This window comes from Pleurodeles waltl, chromosome 1_2 (genome assembly GCF_031143425.1).
Source record: "Pleurodeles waltl isolate 20211129_DDA chromosome 1_2, aPleWal1.hap1.20221129, whole genome shotgun sequence".
In the NCBI taxonomy this organism is placed as follows: domain Eukaryota; kingdom Metazoa; phylum Chordata; class Amphibia; order Caudata; family Salamandridae; genus Pleurodeles; species Pleurodeles waltl.
Genome location: NC_090437.1, coordinates 572,091,530 through 572,108,748, shown reverse-complemented (window position 1 = coordinate 572,108,748; position 17,219 = coordinate 572,091,530). Strand labels below are relative to the sequence as shown.

At 43.1% G+C, this 17,219-nt stretch overlaps 1 protein-coding gene across 4 annotated transcripts in view; it reads left to right on the top strand.

The window, feature by feature from the left end:
• JADE1 (jade family PHD finger 1) overlaps window positions 1-17,219 on the top strand; it is a 169,554-nt gene that overhangs the window by 94,733 nt on the left and 57,602 nt on the right. For all 4 annotated transcript variants that reach the window (XM_069242204.1, XM_069242196.1, XM_069242212.1 and 1 more), the window contains exon 6: window positions 16,798-17,009. In XM_069242204.1, the coding sequence (XP_069098305.1) occupies window positions 16,798-17,009 (212 nt within the window). The remainder of the gene's footprint in view (window positions 1-16,797; window positions 17,010-17,219) is intronic.

Sequence of the window (17,219 nt, the reverse complement as noted above, 5' to 3'; positions counted from 1 at the left end):
TGGGACTGTATGCACATACGATTTGCCATTTCCAAACTAGTTGCACATTGGAAACATTAGGGGTAGGCCTACGCACCATGGTACTCCATGTCATGGCACTTCAACTGGCATAGCTCACCTATCTGCAGCATGGTGTGGTGAAACCCCATGGGGGTTCAAATAGAACGCAATCTCTTGGCAAGCCCGTCCGAGTTCTCCTCGCTTTATGTATATGATGCCCTCAGGGCATGCTCTGCCAACCTCATGGTCCGGGCAAAGGCCATCACATGGAAGAGGGCACACAGTCTCCTTGCAGTGGACCACTATCTGCACACTGCATATTGCTGGGTCCAAATTGGGGTGACTTGGCGAGCAAAATAATGATGGATTAAACCTGTGACTTGGGGTGAGTGTTCAAAAAGTTTCAACACTCAGTCCATCATTTTATTTTGTGGTGTTGCTATGCACGCTGAAGCTCCCTTGTGGCAGCATGCAGGTATCCAGATCAGTGGCTCTCCACTAGACTGGCCGGAATGGAGACTGACGGAACTTGAAACAATCTCTTGTGTGGAGAGAGACTGGCCTCTCCTATAAGATGTCTCTCTTGGATGACAGGTGTATGTAGTAGGGTTATGAGGAGCAACTAGCCTCTACATTGAGACCTCTGCCTCAGATAACAGGTGTGTGTATTGGGGTGTATAAAGAATGACTGATCTCTGCGCTGACACATCTCTCTCAAGTGACGAGTGCACAAAGTAGTGAGTTGAGAGGGACTACCCTTTCTTCTCAGACTTCTCTCTCACATGGTAGATCTGTATAGTACAGTGTGTACATGGAGCGGCCTCTCCTTCCAGACCTCTCTCGCAGATAACGGGTGTGCATAGTAGGTTGTGCTAAAAGAGACTGCTCTATCTGCTGACACACCCCTCTGAGATGATAGATGGTAGTATTAGAATATGTACATTTTCTGGCTTCTTCTTCTGATCTCTCTCTCAGATGACGGGCGTGCATAGTAGGGTGTGGGGAGAGAGGCTTGCCTCTCCACTGAGACCTCTGTCTCAGATGGCTGGTGCATAGTAGGATGTGAGAAGAGAGACTGGACTCTCTGCTGAGACCTCTCTCTCAGATGACAGGCGTGCATATTAGAACGTGTACCTTGACTGCCCTCTCCTGTAGGACCTGCCTCTCAGATGGCTTGAGTGTGTTTTAGGGTGTGTACATGGGCTGCCTTCTCCTGTGAGATCTCGCTCTCACTTAATGGTGTGCATAGCAGGGTGTGTACATGAGGTAGCTCCTCCTTCCACACCTCTAGCTCAGATGTCAGGTGTGAGTAGTAGGATGTGTGGAGAGAGACTGGCCTCTCCACTGAGAACTCTGTCTCAGATGGCGGGTGTGTGCAGTAGGGTTTGGGGAGGGAGACTGATATCTCGCTAAGACATCTGTCTCGGATCATAGTTCCTCTCAGACCTCTCGCTCAGATGGCAGGTGTGTGTAGTAGAGTGTGTACATGTAGTGGCTTCTCTCCTGTTAGACCTCTCTCTCAGATGATGGGTGTTTGTATAGGTGCATGTAGTAGTGCATGGAGAGGGACCGCCCTTTCCTCTCAGACCTCTCACTCAGATGGCGGGTGTGTGTAGTAGAGTGTTTACATGGACTGGCCTCTTCTCTCAGTCCCCTGTCTCAGATGATAGATGTGCGTAGTAGGCTGTGAGGAAAGAGACTGACCTCTCCACTGAAACCTCTCTCTTGTATTACATTTGTTGATAGTGTGCTCTCTCTAGGGACTGTCGTCCCTGCTAACACCCTCTCTCTGATAATGTTCAAAGTAGGATGTGGGAAGAGAGTATACTCAAAACTCTTTCAAAGCTGATGGTCATAAATAGTAGACTCTGACTAACACCATGGAGTGAATAGTAGACTCTGATAAACACCATCTCCAGCAGCACTCCTTCCCACAGTAGAAAGTGAGCATACTACATTATATTCAAAGATAATCTACTTCTTACTACTTTTCAGGATCCTGTGAGAGTCTTGCGTAACTTCTTTTCAAAATAAGAATTAAGCATCTACTCATCACAGTACTTATCATTTACACACTTTCCCTGAAAAACAAGTATCACAATATGTGTTGCCACTAGTAGAGTGTGTTGAGAACTCATCTACCCCTTTGTACTATTCACGATCTTGTGAGAGATGCGCAAGATCATGAAGATTTGTTAAAAACAATATACACGTATGTTCTTCACAGTACTTATCTCTTAGACCTCTCCTTTCTAAACGTAGGGGAAAAGCTCCATTACACAACTCTAGCATTGAATACATGCTGAACATTTACCCAAGGAGGCAGAAAAAGCTTCACTTGGGTAGGTATGCCATGCAAAGCTGTGGACTCTTGTTGGATAAAAGGGCAGGTTAGGTTCCTATGTGGCAGACTCACTCACACAGCTACTGACACCCACACAGACACTCACTCACTCACACAACCACTCACAGACTCAATCACACTCAAACACCCACTCATGGACCCACTTACACACTCACACAGCCACTTAGAGACTTGCACACCCACTCACAGACCCACTTAGAAACTCACGCACCCACTCACACACCCACTCACAGACCCGCTCATCCTCACACCTACTCACAGACCCACTCAGAGGTTCATGCATCCACACACAGACCCGTTACTTGTGCACCCATTCACAGACACTCACACCCACTGTCACACCCAGAGACACCCTCTCGCACCTATTGTCATAGTTATACAAAAAGGGAAGCAGGGAACCCTGGGTAGTTCCCAAGATTTAGGTCGAAAGCAGCGCCTTAAATTGGAACACTGAACAGCACCAGCTACACTCTAAAACTGCTCACCTCAAATGCCTGTGTTTTTAGCAGAGTTTTAAGCATAGGTTAGCATAGTGCCATCCACATCAAGCTATAAAAGTGACAAAGTTCTTTCCCATTTCTGCAGCAAAGTCTTTAAGCATAGGATTAACTGATGCCATCCACGCCAAACTGAAAAATGGCAAAAGCATTTACCACTCCAGGCCCAGTAATGCAGCCCTGCATTGGTAAAATACCACCCAAGCCAACCTAGAATGAATAAACGCTACCCGTGACAGATGTAATACTGTGCCTGGAGTTGTAAAAGGTTTTGACATTTTTCAGCTCCATATGGCTGCGGCCAGGCCCTGCACCCAACTCAGACCGCAAATAGGCAAAACTACTGAAGGTCACCAGTTATAGTTATCTCAGGTAACAATAACTAGTGCCACGCCATGCACTGCTAATTACCTCACATATAAGCAGCTAATGACATAATTAATAACATGTTTGCAACATTTGAAATTACATAATTGAGGACAACATTGTGCAATACAGGGGGACATGTTATAGTTACTTTAGGGCAATAGTTATTGTCACTTGAGCTAACTGGTGAATTTCTGTTTTGGTTTAAAACCATAAGTTTAAACTGCTATTCCTGAGAGAGAGAAAAAATATTTTGAGATGCTAGTATTACAGGATTTGACTACAAGTGCAGAGTCAAAATACATAATTCCAGTTGCTCAAACAGGCTTCAGAAGAGGCTCCGGCACCCTCAGAGGCATCCTGGCCTTGTCATCTGTATTTGATCAGTTGGAAAAAATAAAAAAAAGAGTGTTGCGCAACTTATCTCTGTTTCGTCCGACTCTTGATTCGTTACTTAGAGTAATAGCAGCAGAGGTTCTGCCAACTCTGTCATACGGCAGCGAGGCTCTTCACGACTGTGATGCTACCCCGCTAGACAGATGTCAAGTAAAGGCATATCGGCAAGTCTTTGGCCTACCCAAGGGCTCCTCTTCCTCCCAGGTTCTCTTGGAGTTTGGTCTCTTTAGACAATCGATCAGCAGGCAGGTTGCAACAGTTAAGTGTTGCTTTAAGTTAAAGCACTTTGAGGCTAATACCTTAAATCCCATCCTATGGTTAAGCTTTAATACGGATAGTTGTAATGGAAGTAGCTTTAAAGAGTATTTAGATCAAACTATAACATTTACAACTTGGTAACCTATGGGAGCTACCAGTTACATATGGGTCTTTTAAAGTTATATAATACTGCAATGGCTAAACTCTCCATATTGTTCAATAAAGATGAGCTTGTGGACCGATCCCATGCTTAAGTGGTGATAAATAGCTGTTTTCAGATGACGCAGGCAACATACCTGACCAGACATACCTGCTATATTTAAAACTAAAGCTTCTACAGTGCTGACTAGTTTCAACCCCGACCTTAGTTGAAAAAACAGCATGGCAGTATATTGGTCACAGAGGCTGTTGGTAGTCTAGCACAAGCAAAGAAGACCTTTCTCATCTCATGTCTAGCACAAACAAAGAAGACCTTTCTCATCTCATTGGCATTTGTCCTGCAATAGCATCCATCAGGATTCAGCTACTGAATGTCCATTGAAAAATAAGGGGACTCGAACATACAGGCAGGCTGTTATACCTGGCTTCAGCCTGACAACCATATACTGAACAGTAGTTTTGAAAAATACATAATCAGTAAAAATATAAGTAAATTAGGAAATGTGTGGAGCACCGCCCAGTCTATCAGAGAATATTATCACATGATTGTTTCTGTGGCCAGGGTGCCTGCAGGGGAAAGGATTTACAAGTTTCTACAAAACAAGTTTATGAAGTCAACAAGTTTATGCTTATGGTGCTGCTAATCTTAAAAAGGATTCACATCATACTCTCATGCTATCCTGGCTCTCCATGACATGGTTGCACAAGAGTACTTTAAAAAGCTGGTCGAAACTGGTGCACTGGTGGCTAGGACATAATAAACTCACATTCTTGCCCACTCTGGCTCCACTTAACTTCAAAAGAGCACTTTATATAGCTAACCTGTAAACTAAAGATCATTAATGCTGGGGACAGGCCACAAGTTTGGGAGAGGACTTATACCACACTGTCCCTAGCTCCACGTGGTATACTTTATAGGAACACCTTGTAGGGCTGGTTCACGCTGGTGTACATGCGCCCATGACGTTGTTAATCCATCTAGGCCGCTGAGGCCAGCCCGTCAGCCTGGGATAGGTCCATATCCAGGGGTTACTTTAGTTTTTATTTGGCTTTAAAAGAGAAATTTCAAAGCCGGTATGTCTGTGCTCAGGATGTGTTAACTTTATTCACTGGTTGTATTTGGTGACATCTTGATCTTTTTTCAAGGATTACCTTTATATTGCCTTTATTCTGAAGGTTTGCATATTTTTAACTGTTTGTTTTCGAAGAAGCCTTGACATTGTGTTATTTTATCTTGGTTTTATTCTGAATGTTTCCAATTTCTTGCTTTGTTTTTCATTAACTGATGCAGATAAAGATTACTTACATATAACTTCACAAGTGAAGTTGACATTACTGAAAAAATAAAAACATTCCATAACAGTTTTAAAAAACAAAAAATATGGAATACTGAATTAGTATATAGAGAGGAAGGAATATGGCAGAAAAGAAACAGAGCCAGAAAAAGAGATGTAATGAGGGAACCAAAGGAGAAGGAGAGGGTGATGGAAAGAGGAAGAGAGAACATGGAAGGGAGAGAGATGGCAAAATGAATGATGAAAGAGAGCAAGGAGGAGGAGGGGGTGAGGTAGGTAGAAGGACACCACATGAGAGAGTAAATTAGAGACAGGAGGAGAGAGAGATGAAAACAATTGTAGAAAGTCATGAAACTTTCTTGTCCATGCAGTTTATTCAGACCCCACTACATAAGTGCCTTTATCAGTTTGCACAGCTAGTACACAGATCCAAGTCAACTAGGACATTAAAACTAACATCTAAAGACCACACATGCTACAAGCCTTACATGGAATCCACCTGTGCTACCGCCAAGTCTGTCACCTCCCCCTCCACAACCATGAGCTGAACCTCCATTCGTGTAGGTACAGCATGGGCAGAAAAGTGTACAACCACTCCATGGCCATTATCCCCTTCCCTCCTGGACTCATCCTCATGCAAAAAAGAACTTACATGTCCATGCCGACTGTAACTTTGAGGTATAATTTTTTTTGATTTTTATAAACAAAACTCACACAAACTGTAGTCAGGTGATATAACTAATGCTGTCAGTGGTGTTTCTTGCGCAAACCAGTGAATTAATGGTTTGCTCTACTAAACTGGTGTATTTCAGATTTTCACATTATATCCACAACTATACCTCAGTTTCTGTTTTTTTTATTTTTATTATTTTTTTATTTTTTTATTGAATTGCTGGGGTTTCTTTTTATTGTACACTAAACCTGCTATGTATCAATTCCCTTTCAGCATTGCATTATTTCTTGGCCAGTCCCTGAGCCCAAAAGTGGGCATTCCACCTGTGTTGTGCTTGGCCTTCAGCAGTGTGTACAGTGTGTTGGATGCAGCACCTGGTCTTTGGCCTGGTCCTGCACCAAACCCGCCATGAGGGTTTGACCCAGCTCTTGACCTGTGATCTGGTCCTGTGCTCTCCTGTGCTCATCCCCTGCTGCACATGGTATTCAGCTGTCTGCAGCAGAGGTTTGGTAGTTGACCGCAGAGCCTGGCCTGGCCTGGCCTGTTCCCTGACCGTCCACCTTATCCTCAGGACGTTGGCCACAGTGCTTTATCTTTTGCCACCTCCTGCAACCAACGTCCAAAGGGCATCCACGCAGGGCCTCCTTGGAACCTCATAGTCAATAGTGCACAAGTATACGCAAGACCAGTTTCATACAGACCGGCGGATCATCAGTTGGTGTAGCTTGGTTCCATTAACACAGTGAGCACAAGTCCCACAGCTGGATGTACCCCTGGACACTTAGGGTGTTACACCAAAAACAGAAAAGGTGATTGGAGGAATGCTTGAAATAAGTCTACCCTCTGGAAGTTGCTGAGGATAGCATTCAAAACGATCAACTTAGCAGTTCAGGCTAAACTGTTCCTATTGAAGCAGGCCTGAGACTGATTTGCATTTGGCTGGTTAATCCGAGATGTCATAGTGGGCAATATAAGGAGGAGTTGAAATGCTGCACTGAGAGATTGCCAGTGGGTAGAATTACTGCAGACATTTGGCCTCTCATTTTTTGTGTGTTTGTCAATCAAAAAATACTGCCAGCTATGAAGCACATCCGTATATGTCAAGTCAGACATGCAACACATTTTTTGCAGAGTGTGGGAACTCTACAAAAATCTGAGAAAAACTATTTTGCAATCAAGGCTGCCATCTTTTGATGTCCACCACTTCCACACCATCACAAGAATCCATTGGTCTGATAGATGCAGGGTTCAGGAGAAGACTGGCGCAGTGCAAGCCCAGGCTTGGGCAAAATGTTCTGTTAGACGCCATTGCCATAATGTTGCAATTGTCACCTAGGGGCAAAGGTTTCACTCCATTTTGAGTTTTAAAAGTAGGCCTGGGGATTTTTTTGTAGCCTCTTAAAATGGAATGTGTTCTACCTTTCTTCTCAGTTTTATTCTACCAGAGAAATTTGTGAGGACAATTATCCTGGCCCCAAGAGCAAATATTGCAGAATTGAGAATCCAAATGTTTACATCTGCCTTCTTGTATTGCTTGGAACTCCACTTCTTACATTAAGGTCCTCAACATTAGGGTTGAAGAGTGGCTGAGTTATGAGCTCCAGATGCAAGTAAAAAGAACAAGTCTTTACTTGTAGATTCTCAGCATAGTGCATAAAGTGTTCGCTCTCCTATTGCTTTGAAACTCTATACCGTAAAGCAGAACGGAAATAGAAATGATTGCTTGACTGGAAACATAGTCTTTTTCAGTAGACTTTGGACTTCTGTCACTCTAATTGCTGAAGGTAGACAGTTATAGTGGCCAATACAATTCTACCACCTGGTCTGCCTTGCAAGCAGGAGGCTAAAGTTGCCAGGAAGGACTCTTGTGCTCTGTAGTCGGTGAATTAAATGTCACCAATGATGCCAACAGGCAGCAAGTTTGGGATGTTGAAGTTGAAAAGGTGTTCTTCTACCATCAGATTGTTGAGCCGGTGAGGTCACTGAACTTTTCAGTCACTGAAAGCACTCTAGCATATTCAGTAAACAACATTATCAAGCCAAATTCCAAAAGGAGAATGTTAAAAGAGAAAGAAATCCCTGTGTAACAACCTCAAACTAAGAACTTTTACAGCAGTGTGGTGCATGAAGTGTGTGCTGCATGAAGGTTTTATCCTCACTTAAAGGAAAATGACAGGATTCCAACACAACAAAAAAGTGCACAAGCTGCTGAATGAGAAGTAATCACCATAGTTTTTGTGTCACTTAATTTTAGTGTGTGACCCATTACATCTTGCGTTAAACAGTATTTGTTTAGCTTAGCATAATTATAACATTTGACAAGGGACAGTATGCAAAAAAAGATTCTGATAAACACTTCTAAATACAGATTCCACACCCTGTGAACATCCCCACCTGTTAGACCTGGACACTTTACAGTAATTCCACCACATGTCAGTAGGCGGTGTCATGCAGCTTTACTTCAAATCCGTCCCACCTGGGATGTGATGCTGGGGCCCCTATATATGCACCACTTCTGCGTGCTGACATCAGTTCTTCTCTTTCCTTGCCTTCCGACACAGATGCAGAGCAAGGAAGGTTCTGTATCTGACAGACCTTTTTTCCTCAGGGAGAAAATTCAAAATTTTCTTTCAGTGGGCCATTGAAGCTGTACAAAAATGAACCGAAAATGTTTGTGTCTGTAAATCCAAGCTCACCATTACTGAACCTGAGAAGTAGTAGTAGAAGCGGTCTTGGTTGAAATCCATAGTGCAGACGCGGTGCCATAACCGGGCCTGATCTCGATACCTCTAACATTGAGATCGAGGAGTTAAGGTAAGTCGCACAAGAAGTCCAAACATGGGGGCGCCAGTGCTGTGCCATGGTACTTCTTGGCCTTGGAGCGGGCTCCTGAAGTAGCTCCTCTAAACCTCCTGCCACAGCAGACGAAATGCATCATCTGAAGCAGCCGTAGCCATCATTATTGGTACTCCAGTGGAGCCTCTTCGGGACCTAATAATATGAGGTGGCAGCCTGATTTGGACAGTGCCACTTCATCTCCTTCGGAGATTGCCTTCGGCAATGAGCCTGGTGCTACTTTCCCTGCACAACATCCAATGCCATTCCTGCTGCTGATACTGACATGAAAGGCCTGAGCCATGATGCCAGCACCAACATCACAGAGGTCGGACATTTATACAATAACTTTATCTGATTCAGAAGCTCAACCCATTTCTGAACAACACCATTACAGCTTTCCTGATCCATCCCTCATGACGGGTGCATCATTGCTGGACTGGGGAGATAGTCTGGTTGTTTGCATTGTTCTGCAAAAATTATATCCGCCCAGATACCCTAATCTTCTGATACCGCAACAAAAGAAGGGCAGTTCAATTTTAAAAGAGACCGTGGAAGTAGAAACCTCCCCAAGTAATCGGGAACACTTAACAATAGTAAAACATCAAAACTTGCTTCATCATGGCACGAACAAACAGATCTTCATTGGCATGCCCTCAACAGTCAAACAGGCTGGAAGGCAAACTTTAAACACCAATAATTATAATTGGTCCTGACGGAAACCCAGATAACATCCATATATGCTCCGGGAACACCCATGGTCTAAAAAAACCTGGTCACTGACAAGGCGGCCTTGAGTTTCCTACAGCAGTTTGAAATCATCATGTTGCAGGAAATATGGTGCACGGAGCCAATACAAATTTCTGGATATTCTGGGATAGACGTCTCTGCAAAACAACCTCAAAGACACAGACACCCGAAGGGGGGCCTCACAACGTACTGCTCCACGAAAATCAACTGGATGATCAAACAGCTCGACCTGGGAATTGACTGGCTGCTACCGATTATGTTGGAACACCGGGATCCATCAGGCAACAATAGAACTTTACTACTGAACAATGTATACATTCACCCTAATAAAACTCAATACAGAGATAATATGAAAACATTGATCAGCATTGTAAAAATGCTGCAGAAGCAAAATAAGGACGCAATCCTCATTCTGTCTGGCGATTTCAACCTCGATTTGAGAAAGTGCAGCACAAAACCTCTTAACGGGACAAGTGCAAACACAAAGCTTGAAATCCTGGGATTGCGTCTCCTGATGCCTCTTCCCGAGGATGCTTCATCCGTACAAGTAACTTTCTTAAGTGGCACAAAAAAATCCAACATAGACTTCACATTTATCAATGAAACCGCACTGCCATTAGTTTAATCATAAAGGATCCAAGAACGCACTGAGAGCAACCACTTCCCACAACTCATCAAGATCCGGAATAATTGGAGCCGGCTACCCTCCGCTAATATCATAATTTCAGCCCAAGCGACTTATGATACAAAATAATTGAGATGTGGGGGGCCGGGCCTTGAAACAGTAATGTAAGAAGTGTACTGTAGTGCCGGCACGATTAATGAGCTTAAAGAAACACAATGAATGCAGGAACAAGAAGATCATCCTTCAGGAGAACGAGTGACCGCTTGGACACACTTGTGTGATTCCTTAATGACTACATTTTCCATCAAAAAACGTTTCCCAATCTCGGTTATAGAGACAAAAAACAAAGTTAAGAGCGGCAGAGCAGAAAAGCCATGGTTTAACAAAACACTGCGTAATCAGAAAAATCAAGTCTCTAGAGAATTTTAAAAAAGCCCTAAGGGACACACACTGTGGAAGGAAATCTGACAACACAAGGCTCTCTGAGCTAAGAGCCAAATACAAGAAAAATAGCTGGATGCAAAACAGAGGTATCATGAGGATTTGTGGACCAAGCTGCTCATGTCCAATAAACAGAAAAATAATTAAAAGTTCTGGGAACTGATAAACGGACTAAATCAGGGAAAATAATCGACACACGAACGCCGGTATCGACGCGGCCACATGGGAAGCCCACATACAAACAATAAGTACCATAAGAAGGAGGAGGCCACTCAGGCAACCACTGATTCAAGTAAGATTAACTTTGGTTTCAGAGTGACAACGCAAACTGATTCACCTCCAGACGAAAATGAACAAAATTACACACTAACGAGTATCGGCATAGAAAAGCTGACAAGCCTTATCAATAATTTAAAACTGGAAGGGACAGCTGGCCAGAACAGAATTCCGAATGCTTTGTTTAGGGGAGACTCTTCATTCTAGGCACACTATATGATGCTGCTTTTAATGACCTCCAGGGCACCACCGTTCTACCAGATGTATCGAAAGGTAGTATTATTCATCCAATATACAAAGCAGGCAATGCCAAACAGGTTTTAGAGCAGGTATGGGAGCCTCCACTAACCTGACTACCCTGGCTCTTCTGGGAAACAAAGCCAAGCTTAAAAAGAAAAGGCCATTTGCGTGCTTTATGGATCTAAAGACAGCTTTTGATTTGGTCCCAAGAACCCGTCTATGGGAGAAACTGAAAGGTTGGGCTTTACCCTGCAGTGTCCTCAACACAATGATGGACTTGTACACAGTTGCTTGGGCGCAAGTAAAAATCGGAGAAGGTGGGCACCTCACCAACAGAATATTAACGGCAAAAGGACTAAAACAATGGTGTGTATTAGCTCTACCACGGTTTAGCTTATATCTTGCTGACCTAGCCAAGGCTCTAGCACCTGTAAACAGCCATCCACCAGCACTGGCCAAGAAAGGAATAGCATGGTCAGTACCCAGACAACATAGTTTTACTCAGCCAAACACCAGTCGGCCTAAAGCACAGCCTCAATGCATTTCATATTTAAATAACAGTGCAAGGTCTGGAATTGAATTTGAGTGAAACCAAGGTTGTCCGCTTAGTAGACATGAAGTATAAATCTGCTTCATGGTTCATAAATGGAACCCGGGTGGAGGTTGCCCCCTCCTACAAATATTTGGGATTCACCATGGATCACCTCTGGACTTTCAAGCCACAGCTTGCTGTTGCTCAAGCTAAAGCCCTTTTACTGACCTATGGCTTCAAAGTACTAAAACAAAAATTGAGCTGCCCGTCATACTCTCACCTGCTCTCAGTCATGACAGCATGGCTGATGCCCACCATCACTCTTGGTGCCGAAATCATGCTGGGGAAGGAGGCAGCTTTATTCAATCAAGTCCAGACAAAAGCCTACAAAATGTTTTTTTCGCATTCCACAACCAGCATCTCCAGCCCAGGTCTGCCTAGAATTGGGTCTGAAAAACTACGAATTTCAGAGTAAATGTACCTTCATCAAATTATGCTGGAGGATGTGCGCAGCAGAGATTGGTACCTTAAATAACTTATGTTGGATGGAAATTGACGAGCAACAGCGCCACAACGATAAAGGCACCTGGGGCCAGCATTTAAACAACTGTATTAAAGTGCTAGGTCTGCCAGAAGCCTGGGAGCAGAACCTGGGCAAAAAGGACTTTTATCGGAAGGCAAATGCTGTCACCAAGACAAAGTCTTTAAATTCTGACAAACAAAAATTGGCAAGAAGACAGCACGCCTGGATTGTAATAACATCATACAAAACCTTACGGGCACACGAATACCTAGCAGCATCCTTTATTCAGTTGCTGAAACACCAGTTCATGCTCTTTCGATTTGGGTTGATGGAAACGAAAGACATGGTCACTTCATGGAGCCAACAAGATTCAACACATTCCTGTCAACTGTGTGGGCACACACAGGAGTCACTAGAACACATTTTTTGTTAGGTTGCTAGGTTACAGGACAGTGTATCTGAAAAACACTTTTAGGACATTGAAGATATGCTCATGCAGGCCGGCCATCATCAGTTGGCTCAGCGGTCTCTCAATCCTGTTTTCTTGTCAAGGGACCGAATTTATGGTACAGGCCCAGAAAGAACTAGAGAATAAAGTCTAGCGAAGCACGCATGGGCTATCATTTTATGTTAGTAAATCTCTTAATAGGTTAACTGCAGCCAGAAAACAGTCTCAGGCATAACTTAGTGTTAATAACTTTTAATATTCCCTGAGCCTCACTCGTCTACAATCATAGTTCTCTCTGGGCGTAAGAAAGCACTAAATTCAAGACTAAGAGTAAGGTTGGAATCAGTGGAGAACTTTTTTGCCAGGTACAAATTTATCGTAATGATAAGTTTTAGTTTAAACAAGCACTTCTTGTTTTATGAGTCTTTATTTAATACAGTGAGTATGCTAAGTATTTATACAAATATGCATGTTTGAATTGCAATGGTTTTAATTAACCGTGTCAATAAACTTGAAAACTTGAAACATTGCTGGACTGGGGAGATAGTCTGGTTGGGGCGGGGGTCAGAGGACTCTGGTCTGTGGCGGAAATTTACCTTCACGTCAAACTGCTGGAGTTGGGAGTGATTTGTATGGCACTGAAGGAGTGCCTTCGAACCGTCAAGGGAGAAAGGATACAGGTTCTCATCTACAACACAACTGCCATGTGGTACTGCAACAGACAGGGCACAGTGAGGCGTTGCACTTCTGGAAGTGGCTGAATGCTGAATGCATCTCCCTGATCACCCAGCACCTGGTGAGATCTTTAAGCACCAGGGTAGACAAACTTTCGCAATGTTGCTTATCAGACCAAAAAGGTGATGCAGGGCATGTTCCAACAGTGATGAGAACCTAGGCTCGGTTTGTTTGGCACCGCAGAGAACGTTCAGTGTCAAAGGTTTTACACTTTGGCGTTCCCAAGGCAGGTCATCTCTGGAGATACCTTTTGCCTGCTTTGGAAGTTGGAACTCCTGTATGCCTTTCCACACCTCCCTCTCCTGTCTAGGGTACTCAAGAAGATCAAGCGAGAAGGGCCCCAAGCCACAGTAGTGGCCCCAGGCTGGGCAACAAGATTGTGGTACCCAGAACATTTGGCCCTGAACATATGCCCTGTAATCCAGATGCCTCTTCAGAACTGCCTGTTGCAGCAGCAGGGCTGAGTTTTGCACTTAAAGCTGCACAATGTACACCTCGTGCATCAAGATTGAGCGGCTACAGTTGATGGCTTTTGATCTTCCTCTCAAACTGGAAGATATCATCTGGAGCCAGGCATCCATCTACCAAATTGATTTATGCTGGGAGTATTATATTTTGTGCTCTTCCTGAAAAATACAACTCCTGAATGCATGTATATCAGATATTCTTCTGTCTCATTTGCCATTAGCCAAGCAAGGCATTGTTGTGGAAAGAGTTAAAGGTCAACTGTCAGTACTGAGAGCCTTCTCACGTTTACATGACCAGCCATCCCTCTTCAAGTCACTTGTTGTGAAACGTTTTGATAAAGGTCTGGTCCATATTTTCCCGCTTGCTTCATTCATCATACTGCAGTGGGATCCTAATTTGGTGCTCATCTACTTGATGGGCATTACCTTTATGCCCATGCACAGGTGTGCTCTTCGTTGTCTTAGCATAAATAGAGCATTAATCACTGTCATAACATTGCCCAGGCAATTGAGTGGACTCCTAGCATTGTGCGTGGCCCTCCCCTCATGCATCTTTTTCCTGGACAACTTAGTACTTTGGACAAAAGCGGCATTCCTGCCTAGGATAGTCATGCCTTTCCACGTAGGGCAGTCTTATCAACTTGCTGGCTTTCTACACACCACTTCGTCCCTCCAAGGAGGAAGAATTATGTTATCACTCTTACTCTAAAAGGCCACTTTGCTTCTATGTAGACCAAACCAGAGACTACTGACAGGACAACCAACTTTTCATTGGTTTCTCTAGGGCTAAGAAAAGCAAAGTGGTGCCAAGGTGGACCATCTCTAGATGTGCTTTGCATCAAGATCTGCAATAGGCTAGCCAAGAAGTAGCATCAGAAGACTTGCACGCTCATTCCACCAGAATGAAGGATGCTACCATTGTGGTGGTGTGTGGTGTGCCAGTCATGGGCATTTGACACTAAGTTGGTGTCCCTCCACTCCATTACACAACATTAATGTCTGGTTTGACATGTCCAGCAGAATGGGCACTTCACCCAGTCTGTCCTGCTGGATTTCTTGGTCTGAGCCATTCCAAAGACCCACCATAAGAGGAGAAGTACTGCTTTGATGCCTGTTCACAAGGTGTGCATTCTGTGGTTTGAAGACTCTCTCAGAAGAACAAGTTAGTTACCTCGGATAACATATTTTCTGGTAGAGTCTCTTTCTAACTGTACATTTCTCACTAACCCACCCTCCTCTTTCTCTCTCGTTCTGTGGAATGGGCTCACATTGTCCTTTAATAAGGTGCCTGATTGAAAAGATCTCTATACTGTACTGTCTGATTTCCATGCCTGCATGTCTAACGGCATGATCATAGACCAGAAAGAAGCTGACGTCAGTATACGGCGGTGCCGCTATTGAGGTGTCCCACCTTCACATCAGAGGGGGAGGCAGGACCGAACAGTGCCTCTTTCTGACTCAGGAGGAAGTTGCAAACTAGCACTTGGGGAAATTCACATGCTGAGGAATATGCTGTTAGGTAGAGTTTCTATCAGAAAAAGTGCAGGATGTTATTCGACTTGGTGAGTAACTATAATTGTAGTGCCACCAGATACTGCGATAATTAGCTAAGTTGCAGTGGTCAGTTTAGGGTAATAAGGCAAACAAAATGGGCATTTCAGTGCAGCTGATCACCATGTACAAGAGAAGCATTGATAAAGTGTCTAAGGAGATAGAAGAAGGGAGGCAAAGGAACTGATTATTAGGAAGAACCAGTTGCACATCTCTGCTGGATTAATTTGGAAAGTATGTCTGAACAGGGATTCAAAATTTGTATTGGTGTGAAATGACCGTCTATATCCCTCCCATGGTATAAGTTCAAAACATCATAAGCAGAGCCTACTGTTTTGATCATCATTGTTCAGCTCCTTTTTTTAATCTACAGCTGTCATGGGCAGATTAGGTAGTAGTGCCTCCCAAAGTAGTCATCTCAAAAAGATTAAGTTACAAACAAATTCATAATGACAGAAAGTTTTTCTCCTATCTATTCTATCTTGTCTGAGAGTAGGGTACCAGTTTTATGGGGGTCCTAAATTGAACTAGGATGCAGTTATCAGAATTATGCTATTGCTTCAATGAGTTGGACCATTATATCCCTTAGTTGTGATGTTTTAGTCCCTTCCCTATTCACCTTGCTAGAGGAGCTGCGTCCTGTGTGTGCTTCGACCAGAGTGAATTTTTCTGTGATTATTGACAAGGGTGGTGTTTATTTTTATTAGCATTTTACTTATTACTAATTGTTGGATGCTCATTGGGTGCTTAGGCACACCATTTCCTCTAGGTTTCTGCAGGCTTTTTCTCTAGCTACATCATCGAGTATTTGTTTTTACAACTGGGCTCTTCACTTTTTTATTTAAATTGTTATCTAAAAGGTTCCTTATCCTTGTGATAGTCAATAGGTTGTTTAGAAGAGATCTTGTGTATAATCCTTCCTTGGTAGCATTTGAAGTAAGGGTGCAAAGAATTTTAACAAAGATAGCATTATCATTTTGTTTTTGGAATAATGATACTATGGAATACCGTTTCCTGCATAGTATAGAGGTATCTTGTTTTTTGCCTTTACCAAATGACTTTAGCACAAGTTCACAAAGATTATCAAAGGTCACAAGGTAGTTGCTGTCACTGCTTAAAGATACCAATAATTAGGACATTGCAATATTAGATCTGAAGACATAGTTAATTTGGGGATTTAGTTGTTGGTACTGTATTATGAAGTTGTTCAGATAATCAATTGTGTTTAGTTAATACGGGTAAAATGAATATGTAACTGTGGTTGTTGTGATGATCCTTACTTTATCTATGGCAGAGAGGTGTTTTTTCCTTCTTGGTATGTCCTTGTTTTTTATGTTTTTCCACTAAGAGTCATTGTTATTCCAGGACTACCTGAACTGAATGAATATACAATGGAGAAAACAATGGAATTGTTTGAACAGAAGTGTTATGATAATATGAATCACGCAATTGAAACAGAGGAAGGACTTGGAATAGAGTATGATGAAGATGTGGTTTGTGATGTGTGCCAGTCACCAGATGGAGAAGAAGACAATGAAATGGTGTTTTGTGACAAGTGTAACATCTGTGTACATCAGGTAAGCCATATTCAGTGTAGTGTAAAATTGCCTCTCCACATAAAGTTGCTGTCCGGGATAATTGGCCATTGCAGATATTCTACAAGATATTTAATCAAGCCAATATAGATTTGGCTAAATAGTTGTTTATCTCTGTTTTCTCTGCGCTTAATTTCAAGCAGTAGATATGCAACCACTATGCCACCTCAGAAAGGCACTCAACTAGATGGT